This window comes from Phascolarctos cinereus, unplaced genomic scaffold (genome assembly GCF_003287225.1).
Source record: "Phascolarctos cinereus isolate Bilbo 61053 unplaced genomic scaffold, phaCin_HiC Scaffold_9;HRSCAF=440, whole genome shotgun sequence".
NCBI lineage: Eukaryota > Metazoa > Chordata > Mammalia > Diprotodontia > Phascolarctidae > Phascolarctos > Phascolarctos cinereus.
Window position 1 is genome coordinate 245,490,818 of NW_027556402.1, and position 13,797 is coordinate 245,504,614.

The 13,797-nt window shown below is 38.2% G+C and overlaps 1 protein-coding gene across 2 annotated transcripts; it reads right to left on the bottom strand.

Moving 5' to 3' along the window:
- Positions 1 to 2,947: 2,947 nt before the first annotated feature.
- Positions 2,948 to 13,797, bottom strand: LOC110223965 (olfactory receptor 4X2-like). Of its 2 annotated transcripts, XM_078149000.1 has the most exons (2): positions 13,786 to 13,797; positions 2,948 to 3,850 (listed from the first exon to the last, which is right to left on the bottom strand). In XM_078149000.1, the coding sequence occupies exons 1-2, from the start codon at positions 13,795 to 13,797 to the stop codon at positions 2,948 to 2,950; spliced, it is 915 nt and encodes a 304-aa protein (XP_078005126.1). The 2 variants fall into 2 exon arrangements, with proteins under 2 accessions (XP_078005126.1, XP_020865408.2); XM_021009749.2 differs by lacking the exon at positions 13,786 to 13,797 and having other exon boundaries at positions 2,948 to 3,859.

The window sequence follows — 13,797 nt, forward strand, 5'->3', positions numbered from 1 at the left end:
TATTTCATCAGTGTGGGGACCTCCCTCCCATCAACCACTGAAGCAGACTCCAATCCTTCTATTACTGAGTAGATGGTCTTCATGACTTGGTCACCATCCCATCCTACCCATTTCCCAACCTTCTGGCAATAAGAATTTCTACAATTAGTGAGGCTTGTCCTTAGATAGAATATATCCATTGCTGAACCCATATTCTAAGCTTTTTTAGCTTGGTAGGATCTATTCTCCACTGGTACGTTCTATGAAAAAGAACTCATGATTTCCTCCTCCCTGAGATGAGGAATTGGAGGAAGATTCTGACTTTGCATATGTACGTCTGAGATTTGCTATCACTTTCAATACAAGCTCAATCCATTCCCTATTCTTGTCATACTTGTCATCTACATGAGGCTCTTTATGACATTACTTTAATACAAGTTATCATTAGCAATGTGCCTTGACTGCCCATACCTACTATGCCCTTGTCTTTCTATTGACCCTTGAATCCCTCCAAATTTGATTTTTTTTCTGATTCTGCCCCATGATTTGCAGCAGCGAGAAGTGATTTCAGTGGATCCTATAACAGTGATAAGCATGATTCTGTGTGGATTGAATGGTGGACATAGTAGACATAATAGATTTGGAGTCAGAATATCTGGGTTCAAATCCTGGTTCTGCCACTTATCCTTGTGTGATGTTAGGCAAGTCACTTAACCATTCTGAACTTCAGTTTCATTAACAATAAATTAAAAAGCTGAAGAGCTGCTCTGGATGATCATAATTATGAATTATGAAGAACACCTTAGGATTTTTTGTCCTCTTTCTAAGGCATGATGATATGAGGGTCATGCTTGAATTCCTCTGCTTCTTATTCTACGTGGAAGCAACCTCAAGACTTTGGGTCCAGATATTCATATGGGTTGGAATAAAAATGAAAGAAAAGTGGTATATTTTCTCAAACTTCTAGGCCCATTGGAGAATGCTAGGAAAGAGGATCTAACAGCTAGCCCTTATATAGTGATTTACAATTTGCAAAGCACTTTACCTATATCATCTCATTTGATCCTCGAAACAAACCTGTGAGGTAGGAGCTATTTTCATTCCTAATTTTACAGATAAAGAAACTGAGCCTTGGGGCAGCTAGGTGGTACAGTGGATAGAGCATGGGCCCTGGAGTCAGAAGGACCTGAGTTCAAATCTGGCTTCAGACACATTACACTCACTAGCTGTGTGACTCTGTGTGACTCACTTAACCCCAATTGCCTCACCAAAAAAAAAAAAAGAACCTGAGAGAAGTGACTTGCCCAGGTTCACTTAGCTTGTGTTTAAGGCAGGATTTGAACTCAGGTCTTCCTGACTCTAGGTCCAATAGTACATCTGCTGCACTAGCTAGATACTTTGGTAAAGCATTTGACAATTGAAGAGTAGAAGATATCAGACTGTGAATTCTCCTAGATCTAATCCATTATGCAATGATGAGGATAAGAGGGTCTTATCTGTCTCTGAACTCTTATGAGGTGCAGAGATCAATGAGACCCACAGAACAAAGGAGCGACTTTCGGTTGGAGGCATGACTATAAAATACAAAGACTTTACTAGGCTCCAGAGAAGGCTGCTGTTTTCCAGGTTTCCATTCCCCCCACCTCCTCCAAGCTTTGATAGGAGTACTGTTTGTTTTCTTTGACCTATAAATAGGTTTTTACTTCTTAGAACCTTTGGAGCTTGTTTACAAGAGGAGTGGGGATAATACAACGATTGGCATCACTTAATGAGCTCATGGTTTCTCCCATTGGTTAAAGATGTAATACATCCCTTGGGTATATACAAGATGTGGCCTCTTGTGTTACACCGCTAACACAAGAGTAACAATTACATTCCATGGTGTAGGTAGTGTGCTGTATTGGGCTTTAAAAATCTTTTATTGATATCCTTTGTCTTTATATTTCCTTCATTTCTCAATATTTCTTAGCTCCACCCAGAGAGCCATTCCCCATAACAAAGAATAAAAAAGAAAGAAAAAAAATCAGATGAGCAAAACTACAAGTAAATAGCACATCACTCAAGTCTCCCAGTACATGTAGTACATCGTCCCCTTTCTCCCTTGATTCTATAAAGTAGGAAGGTGCCATCTACTGTCTCTTCTTTAGGGTCAAGCTTGATCATTATAGTCATGCAAGGTTTAGTTTGAAGTGGTTTTGGCTGGTGTTCTTCCATAATTGTAGTCGTGGGGAATGTCATTTCCCAGGTTCTTATTTCTCTTTGCATCAGTTCATAGTCATTCTGTGACTTTTATTGGACTTTTCAAAGCTTTTATACATAATTTCAGTCGATTTTCACAATAAAAAGGGTGTTTGTGGGCCATTTACAGATGAGGAAAGTGGGAACTAGGGAGGTTAAGTGGTTTGCCTAACTCCATACATGCAATAAACTAGATGAGCACCCTTCTTGCTACACTTTGCTGGAACCAGGATATCTAAGAAAACAGAGATATTAGTTGAGCAGTATAAGTAAACATGCAATTTCACATATATTTAGAGGCAGCTGACGTGGTAGAGAGGCAGCCTCAGAGTCGGAAATATGCGATTTCAAGCCTCATCTCTGATACATCCTTTGAGACTCTGAGAAAGTCAATTAAACTTTCAACTGTTCTGTTGGAGGAGGTGTCCATATCAATCATGGTCTCTATTGAAGAATACACCCATACAGACCAAAATACAAAACAAACAATCAACGAACCCCAATTAAAAATGAAATATTGAAGAAGAAACTGTGATAGAAACATTAAAGAAGAGGAAGGCTCTTCGTGTTAAGAGCAGATAATTTATTCAAAGCATTTCTAGAACATTATGGTTAGGAACAGTCATCTAGTGCTCTGGACTCATTCTACTTTTTTCATTTCCTCCCACTCTGATTCAGGATAAGGTAATTCCATGGGTCCTACTTCACCCCCTTCATTTCTCAACTTGTTTCAATGCCCTACCCACAGCTTCTTCATGGCAATCTTCACTTCAGCATTTCTCAAGGAGTAGATAACTGGGTTCAGGAGTGGAGTGATCACTGTGTAGAATATAGCTGCCATTTTGTCAGTAGTCAATGTGGTAGAGGGCCTCACATAGATGAAGACACAGGGCCCAAAGAATAAGGCAACCACAGTAATGTGTGAGGCACAGGTGGAGAGGGCCTTTTGGCGTCCCTCCTTGCTGCACCCTCTCAAGTGTACCAAGATGACAACATAAGAGGCAAGGAGAACCCCAAAACTGATCAGTGAAAGGCTTCCACCATTAACCGCAATGAGCTGGCCTATAAAGTAAGTGTCAGTGCAGGCAAGTTCCAGCAGAGGGGGTAGGTCACAGAAATAGTGGTCAATCACATTGGGACCACAGAAGGGTAAACGGAACATGAGGAGAATTTGGGCAATTGAGTGGAGGAAGCCACCCACCCAGGCTACCCCCAGCAAGAGGCCACACATCTGCTGGCTCATGATTGTCATATAGTGTAGAGGTTTACATATGGCCACACACCTGTCATAGGCCATCACTGTGAGTAAGAAGATCTCAGTACCACCAAAGAAATGAATAAAGAATAGCTGTGTGATATAGCCTTCTAGGGAGATGGTTTTCCTTTCAGCAAGTAAATCCACAATGAATTTGGGAGATGTGGTGGAGGAGTAACAGATCTCCACAAAGGAGAGTTGACTGAGGAAGAAATACATAGGTGAGCCAAGGCTTTTGCTGGCTTTGATGGTTAATACTATGAGTGAATTCCCCAGCATTGTAGCCACATACACGAACAGAAACACCACAAAGCAAACTCTCTGAACTTCTTGTTTGGGAGAGAGTCCTAGAAAAATGAATTCTGTCACATTGCTCGTCTGTATCATGATTTCTGGTCAAGGAGTCGAGAGTTCTTTGAGACTTATTAGTCAATAGCCCAAGCCTTAAATCAGAATGGTGGTCAAAGGCAATCTCAGCTGTTATATATAGAGAGAGTGGTCAACAGAGTAAGCGCAAGGGCAAATTCATCAAGTGGTAATTAAAAACCAAGCCAACCTAAGGATCATGGATGATATAGGGTTAGATGGAGTACAGATTTCAGATCCAAAAGCAGTCTCATTGTTGAGATAGGGGTTGGTCAGGAAGATCCAAGAGAATAAGAAATGAAGAGGAATCAGCCAGAGCTGTAGAACTTGGGAGACTTACTTAAGGCACCCTGATCTCTGGCTTTTTACTCTCTTCTCCTGCTCCCTTTGATGGAACTGCTGTCCTTGGGTAGCCACAAAGCAAGGACAATTTGCTAGGAGAGGATCCTGTGAAATGGTAGAAAAGAAGAAATCGAGTCTTTGAGATTAGTTAAGTGCCGTTGTCATAGAAACAGAGCATTTGGAAGTCACCTTAGAGACCAGCTAGTTCAATCCCTTATTTTGTGACCAACAGAAATGAGGCTTAGAGAATTCAATTCAACAAGTGTTCATTAAGGACCTACTATGTACAATACATCATGCTAAGCGCTAAAGAGAAAGAAACAAAAGGATAGTTCTTGCCCTCAAGGAACTTATTCTGGAGGATTTTACATATATATATATATATATATATATATATCTATCTCACATATATACATACATATATATGTGTATATATATGTATTTATGTATGTCTAAATACATATAAACACACATTCACTTCAATTAACAGCAATTTATTTTCTCTCCCCTTTGTTCTCCTCCTCCCTCCATTGAACAATTAAAAGAAAAGTGAACTCCTTGAAGTAAATTTGCATGGTCAAACATGGCCACATTGGCCATGTCTAAAAATATATGCCTTATTCTGCATCTTGAGTCCATCACCTCTCTGGCAGGAAGGAGGTAGCATGCTTCATCATCACTCCTCCGGAATCATGGTTTGATAATTGCATAGATCAGAGTTCTCATAATTGCATAGATCAGAGTTCTCAAGTCTTTCAAAGTTGTTTTTCATTATGATGTTATTATTGTGGAATTTGGGATAAACCACATCCACATAGGACTCCATCTAAAGCAATTCAGTTACCACACATACACGGAGGACCTAGGAAGACGTCACTTTTTATCCGTCTCCTCAAGGTCATGGAACCCCTAGGTTTTTTCAGAGCCAAAACCCCTTTTGCTTTTATGGAGCCAAGTATAGCTGGCAGACAATAATTACATAAACATACATATCAAGAAGTGAATTTTCCCAGGAGCACATAGCTGGTGAGATTGAATTCTCGGGGAAGTTAAAAAAAACAAACAAACGCAAACTCTTAGAAGGTGGTTAATAAATGCTTGGTGATTAATTTATTTCCAGAGCTGAATAGAGATGACCACACAATACAACTATATGTCAATAGATCTGTTTTGAAAACTTTCCCCTAGCTGATTTCTCTGTCAATTTCCAGAGCCCAAGTGAGAAAAGCCTCTTGGGTTCTGACCATGCAAAACACCTGAAAAAAGTAAAGTGGTTCAGGCAATGTAGGATTGACCTTAAATCTGGGCATTCAGCTTGCTCCACTTCTCCTAATTAGCTAACCAAGAAGCAGCTCGGTCTATCCCACCCCACCCAGCATATCTTCTGACTCCCAGAGCATCTGGAAATTACAGTTATTTTCTTCCTTTTGACAGTCACTGGGAGTTAATAAGAACTGTTTCTGGTCTCAGCTATGCCTCAGAAGTAGGAAGGTTTGCCCATCTCAAGGCTACTAAGCTTTAGAGTTATAAGGGACGTTACCAAGGAAACTAAGGCCCATACAGGTTAGTCAGCAAGCATTTATTAAGCACCTATTAGGTTCCAGGCAGTGTGCTAAGTGCTGGGATACAAAGAAAGGCAAAAGGCAATCTCTGTTTTCAAGGGGTTCACACTCCAATGGTTGTAGAGAGAAGCAAGTCACAATGTCAGTTGAATACAAGACCTGTGAACTTATAACCAGTGCTATTCTGGAGCTGCCTCTCAGAAGCCCAGAACTGGAGAGTTACAAGGGAGCCCAGTGGACTTTTAGGCCAGCCTATATCTGCAGGAGAATCCTTACTAAATGACACCTGACAAACCTCTGCCTAGAGACCTATGGTGCTGGAGGACAGCTCCGACTGCCTGCCTGACTATTCTTCTGTTTGATATTTTCAAGGTAGGTCTTTCAAGCCTGAGATATGTCAACTTTTAAAAATATTTAGCAACTGTATTTCAATAAAATGCAACCCTATATATTTTATTTTAATAATAATCTTATGTATTTGAAAACATTATTTTGATAAGTGTTCTATAGACTTCACTAGACTGCCCAAGGGGTTGATCACACACACACCCCTACACACCATGAAGAACTCCTTTTCTACATATTTAGGGAGTTTTTCCTTAATTACATCTCCATCACAGTTGGGCTCTTAACACAAATGAGATCCCATCTATTCCAATGGGAGCCCAGAAAAGCCAAGGGCAAACAGAGAGGAAGAAACGATGAATGCGGGTGACTCAGAGGACCAAGCCCAGGAAGAAGCTCTGAATTCTTAGTCTCACTCCGCATTCTCTACTTTCTCTGAATCGCAGGAATCACGGGTGGAGGGAGGGCAGCCCCAAAATACCTCCTCTCACATTTTAGCTTTAAGGAGCTGTGGGGAAATTTGGGAAAAGTAGATGAGGTATCTCAGGCTGAATTTGTGAACCTAACAACACCTGTAAAACATTCAAATAATCCGAACTGGGAGGGAACATGGAGTCCAACCCACTCATTGCATGGGTTCAATCTAAGACCATGACCGACTAAGGACCTGTTGTGTTCAAGATGCTGCTGTGTTGGGCACCAGGAAGACAAAGCAAGGACAAAACAGTCCCTCCCCTCTGGGAGCTTACACTGAGAGGAAACTGCCCAGAGAAGCGAAATTCCAAGGTCACAGAGGTAGTAAGCTGCAGAGGCAGGATTCTAACCTGGAACTTCTACCTCAAAATGCAGATGACTTGGTGCTAAGCAGCCTAATACAAGCAATCTTACATGCAGCACCAATTAAAGGACAGGTCTCATAAACCTCTTTCCTATGAAATATGCCAATAAATAGGAGTTAGGGAAACCAGTTTCCCTACTAAGATGTCAGAAAGACTTAAAATTAATTTCATAGAGAACCAGGATTTTATGGCTGGCTATTAAGTCATTAATAAGCCAAGAATTAGGAAAAAAAGGTTTTAACTAATTTCCTTGATTATTGTTTCTAGCCAGAGCCATGGAAAGGGAGTTAATCTCTGTACCTTCCTAGAATCAGATGAACTTAACCATCTGTGTTTTTTCCTTTCCTTTTTGAAAATTCTTTCCAGGGATGCATGATCTGAGAACACCTGGCCAAATGCAGTGATTTTCTTAGGAGAAAGATCTTTTTAAAAATCAAATGTTTATTTTTTCAATTATCAAGCTTCCCCTCCCTCCCTTTCCACTCATCTGAAATAAATAAAATAAAATAAAAATAAAAAATAAACATAGTCAAGTAATACCATTTTTCAGAGGAAGGAAGGGTCTTAGGAAATAGCAGATCCAGTTAGCTAAAAATCAACCCTTCCTAACATTCTTCTTAATCACATTACCTGAGAGAGGCTTAGCTGAAAATAGGCTTCCTCTTTTTCCTGCCACAGGGAAAGTTTTCTATGATGCTTGAAGGGTGCCGGCTAAATGTAGAATAGTGAGAAAGTCAGTGCCCTCCTCACTATGTGGATTCAGCCAAGACAATTTCTCCTCTTCTCTGAGATCAAAGCTAAGGAGTGAAGGGGAGCTAGTCATCCAAATTTCAGTCCATCTTGTTCTGAAACCCACCAGTTAATAGGATGGTTGGGAAAAACTTTCTAAATTGAGAAGCCCAGAGTTTATATCTGATGGAAAACTGACTCAGGGAATTGAGGTCCCTGAAGCTTCCCAAGGTCTCCTGTCAAAGGATTTTCCTCAGTAGACTAAATTAAACTCAGAGGCTAAGGAATCTTTGGTCTAATTGATCGAATAAGAAATCCCTGCCTTCTATCTGGCACCATTCCATTCTCATACAAACACAAACAATTGGAGAAAGTATAATAGATATTTACCTTTAATCATAATTGAGTGGTGAAAGTGCACAATCTTCACTGGGCAGTCTAAGTGCTCAAGTAGGTGGGGAATGGAGAGAAAGTACCTTGGAGGGCATTTCAAGAGCTCTTCTTTAATTATACTCTCCATCGCAGTTGGGCTCTTTTTTTTTTTTTGGTATCATGAACCTCTTATGTAGTCTGGTAAAGCCTATGGACCCCTTCTCAGAATGTTCTTAAGCAAATAAAATACAATTCACAGGATAACAAAGGAAACTGATTACATTGAAATAGTTAGTAAAATATATAAAAAAAATTCATGGACCACAGGTTAAGAACCCCTGTGTTAGTCCAACCCATTGATTTTAAAATGGAAACCAGTTTCAATAGTCTCCATCATAGAGACTTACAGGGCTGTTAAGACATCTTTACATCTTTAATGGAATTTTGAGACACTCACAGCTTAACTGTAAATCTGGAGAAAGTGTGATGGCTTGAGAGAAACCGTGACAGAATAGAGAGGAAGGACCAAGAGAATACATTTGCTGAGAAGAATGAGTTTAACTGTTCTTAAGAATTCTCTTTATGTCTCTTTGCAAGGTAAGGCTTGCAAAGAAACACGATGAGAATTTTTGAGAGAACCAAGTGTTGGTACCATGTTTCCAGCATTGACAAGTTAATACTTGTACAGACAGTTAAAGATGACTTTGTCACTCAGCACTGGTGCATTATAAATAATTATTTGTACTTTTTGTTTGCTACAGTGTTAACAAATTGTATAGACAGGAATTTTAATGTTTATTTAAGCTTAGAAAGTTAAAATAGGGGCTGGAAAATTGAAATAACTCTAAGGTACCTCATAGTTATCAGACTGACTAATACTATAGAAAAGAAAAATGAGAAATGTTGGCGAGGATGTGGGAAAATTGGGACACTAATGCATTGTTGGTGGAGTTGTGAATTGATTCAACCATTCTGCTTTATTTTAGTTTTTTCCTTAATAGTGTTTTTTCCCCCAATTACATCTAAAGATAGTTTTCAACATTCATTTTTTTTGGTAAAATTTAGAGTTCCAAATTTTTCTCCCTCCCTCCCTTCCTTTAATCTCTTTGGGATACAGACCTAGTAGTGGTCTTGCTGGATCAAAGGGTATGCACAGTTTGATTGCCCTTTGGGCATAGTTCCAAAGTGCTCTCCAGAATGGTTGGATCAATAAAAAAGGGAAAATGACCTTTTTGTACAAAATATTCAGAGCAGTTCTTTTTATGGTGGCAAAGAATTAGAAATTGAGGGGATGCCCATCAGCTGGGTAATGGCTGAGCAACTTGTGATATAGAAATGTAATGGAAAGCTATTGTGCTGTAATAAATGATGAGTAGGCAAATTTCAGAAAAACCAGGAAGACTTACATGAATAGATGTAAAGCAAAGGGAGCAGAAACAATAGAACACTGTACACAGTAACAGCAATATTGCATGGTGATCAAATGTGAATGACTTCACCATTCTCTGCAATATGATGATGAAAAATGCTCTCCACCTCCAGAGAAAGAACTAATGATGTTTGAATGTAGATTGAAGCATATTATTTTTCATTTTTTCCATGTTTTTTTCTTTTGGCCTGTTTCTTCTTTCACGTGACTAATATGTAAATATGTTTTATATGATGGCATATATATATATATAACCTATATCAAATTGCTTACCATCTTAGGGAGGAAGAAATTGAAAGAGGGAGGGAGAAAATTTGGATCTCATAATTTAAAAAAAGAATGTTAAAATTGTTTTTACATATAATTGGGAAGAATACTATTAAAAAAAGATAGGAGCTGGACCTACAATTTCATTGTTTTGGGAAATTATCAGAAGAGAAAACTCCTTTTACCAGTGAAGGTTGACACCTTTACCAACATTTTGGTATGGTATTCTCTCTCTCTGTCTCTCTGTCTCTCTCTGTCTCTCTCTGTCTCTCTCTGTCTCTCTCTGTCTCTCTCTCTCTGTCACTCTCGCTGTTTCTCTCTTTCTCTCTTACAAAAAAATTGCATCTTCTCAATGCTTTTTATAAAATAAGCTATGAAAAGAATTTTTAGCTCATATTTTATTCAAACAAATTTAAGGAATATATTTATAACACACAGTCTAAACCATGTAACAGAATCTAATATGTACAGATATTCATTTAGAATATTCTTAATTTTTATATTTGACTTACAAAATAATATTAATAATAACATTATCATTATGATAGGTAGGTTTAGTTCTCAGTGGAAAGCTTCTGAGAATGTACTATCATTTATGATATTGCTGCATTGATCAATTTCATTATTTTGTTTTTACAGTAATTTTTACTAAAAACTCTTTTTAATATTTACCTCCCAGAGTTGTTGTGTGGATCAAAAGAGAAAATATCTATACATCACTTCGTACAGTGCCTGGCACATAGTAGGTGCTTAATAAATTCTTATCCCCTCTCCCCCCCACCAAGATGTTGTTTCTTGCCAAGAAATTTATGTTCCCTAACAATACTTCCTAGATTTTTTTCTGATTGTACCCACATGAGTCACCAGAAGTAGAATGTAATTATCTGGCCTGACGAGTCTTTGGGGGCTCTCCATCACCTCTCACATCTTGGCTCTTGCAGTTGACTCCTGTGGGGAGCAAAAATATGAGAAATCATCCAGTAAGATCCACAGGAAGGAAAGACGAGCAGCAGTGATTAATGGCTCCGCTGAGGGAGTACTGAAATTGGTATTTTGGGACCTGACGTCAATATCGTAGAGCTCTGTAGTCTTCTTAGGCTGTTTGTCTGTTAACATGATAGAGAGGTAGATGCTATAATTACCCCCATTTTACAACTGATGAAAACGAGGCAAACAGAGCTTACATGATTTGCCCAGGGTCATGCAACTGAGAAGGGTCTTTGGCTGTATTTGGATTCAGGTCTTCCTGACTTCAGGTCTGAATCTATTCATGACATTACCTGGCTGCCTTGGCAGCTTGGGGGCATAGGGAGCATTTTCATTATTGCTACTCATAGAAGAGAATAAAATATGGGAACTGAAAACTTGGTTAGGAAGTTGTTATGTCAGCACAGAGTCTGGATCTCTGTACCATGGCTTAAAATAGAGGAATGATGCGAGCATGGAATGCATCTCCTAAAGGCTGGTGAAAAATATTGAGTTAATTCAAAGCCCTGATTTATAGAGCTTTAAATGGAAAGTCAGGGAGGGAGAAAAATCATCTATAGGTATCTACCAAGGTAGCTTCTTTAGAGAATATCTGCTATGTGGTAAGTAGAAAAAGAGAAAGCCAGCAATTCTAAAGGGAGAAATCCATGAAAGAAGGCAGCAATAAAATCCATGGCTACAGATGTTCATACAGAAATGCACAAAATATAAGTAACAAAGTGAATTAGAGATCCTAATGAAGGGAGACAAATTTGGCCTCACAGATCATCCCTGACACTTGGTAGAATAGAACCTAGGTCTAGAGTATCAATCTGGTGAGGTGACACTTCGCAAAAGGAACAGAATTGATAAAAAAGTACACAAGATAGAACAGCATTGTTAAGAAGATATATCCATGAGAGGAAATCCAGGAACTAGAGTGGGGATGTGTAGTAAGAAGCATTTGAGTGAAAATTAATGGATAATGAAAGATAAGCAATATCGTGGCAATGTGGCATAATGTGCTTGGGGTCAGGAGGTAACCTAGCTTCATTGCCCGTCTCCAACACTTACTGGGAGACCACAGACAAGTCAGTCACTCTAACTTCAGTTTTCTCATCTATAAAATAATAATAATAATACTGGCAGTATCTACTTCATAGAGTTGTGAATATTAAATGAAACTATATATATATATATATATATATATGTATGAGATAAAGTATTCAAAGTGTTTTGAAAATCTTATCCTCCCAAAACATTAACTATCATTATTATCCTTATTGTTATGAGAGTGTACTTTGATAACGATAGCATTTTAAGGCTTACAATATATGTGTGTGTATGTGTGTGTATGAATTTAATCCTCACAACAATCCTGCCAGGTAGATGCTATTATTGTCCCCATTTTACAGATGAAGAAACTGTGGCTAAGAGAGGTTAGGTGATTTGCATGCAGCCACACAACTAGAAGGATTAAGAATCAAAATTCAAAGTCAGGTCTCCCTGACTCAGGTCTAAGCATTTATTTCCTGCACCACCTGGCTACACCTGGACCAGATTCCCTTTCTGGACTTCTTTTTGTCTACAGAGTAAAATGAGAAAATATATGTGAAGTGCTTTACAAACTTTAAATTATGTAGTATTACTACTACCACTACCACTACTACTACTACTACTACTACTACTACTACTACTACTACTACTACTACTACTACTACTACTGCTACTACTATTATTTTGCCATTTCTCTGTAAGCAATGAACAAATAAGAGAAGGGTAGGAAGAGTTATCTCTGCCTATGAAAAATGAGGCAAGAAGCGTTTCGAGAGAGATTTTGAATACAGTTATCCCTTCCACATTGTGACTTTCCCCATCATGGTTTCAATATATATTGTGGGTCAGCAAAAGAAACTAAATGGGAATTTTGGGGGAGTTTTGCAGAAGCCACAGATGATACACAAAGGCCAGCAGATGATGCAGAAAAAGTTTAGAAACTCAGAAATGCATAAAATATATGTATAGTATTGTATAATGCCAACACAAATTTTATAATAAGGTACTGTAGACACCTCATAAAAGAAAAAGAAAAAATTCAGACTTTTTCTCTGATACAAAGGGAGGGCCCAAAAATTTTACATGGGTTTTCCAAATTCCTTAACCCCCACAATACGGAAGGGATAACTATATAGAGAAATAGAAGGTTGCACATTCACTTCCTCCTCACTGCCAGCTTGAGTATAGGATGTTAGGGAAAATTTGTTACTTTGTAAACCCATTAATGGCAATGTTGCATCAAGAGAAAATTTTAATATAATCAGTGGATTTGAGAATCAAAATGATGTAACATAGGAGAACTGAAATGGACTTTGTATTGATAGGTTCAAATGACTCTAGGAAGAAATGTAGATCTTTAAGTACCAACTAAAATATGGCTCTTCTTATAATTCGGATACATTGCATGCTTCATAGATAATCATTCCTACTAAGAAATGTGAGTTATACATGCAGTTTTAAAAGGTGCTCCAAGAGTAATTGAAGCATTCCATGAAAAGAAAAACTCTGCAAAATTGTGTGAAGATGTGGACACAAAGTATATGCTGGCTTTCTTGTATTAAAGTACTTTAAAGGCTATTTGAACTAAAAAAAGAAATGGCCACTTTCTTTAGTGATGACAACAAGTAAGAAATCACCTTAATTTTTAACAAAATGTCCTGTGAAACTTGCATATTGAGTAGATATTTTGAAAAACCGAACAATCAACATAAATTCATGCAAAGTTGCCAAGTTTATACTCCAATCCAGAAAGATAAGACTGAATTTACATAAAAAAATAGGACAAGGGATGAATTTATGAAATGATATATTGATGTTCTTTCTTCCCTATTTTAGAATACTTGCCCTGAAAATGAAGTAGATGAAAAATGACGTGACCTGCTTATTAGTTACTTGAGCCATCTACGGAAACTATTCTCACTTTATTTTTAAAAACATTTCTAAATATGAATGTCCATTTGCCAGGGGCAAATTTCAGGTTGTGACACAGTGCCTGATACATAACAGATGCTTAATAGATTCTTGTTGATAGATGAAAACATGATTATACAT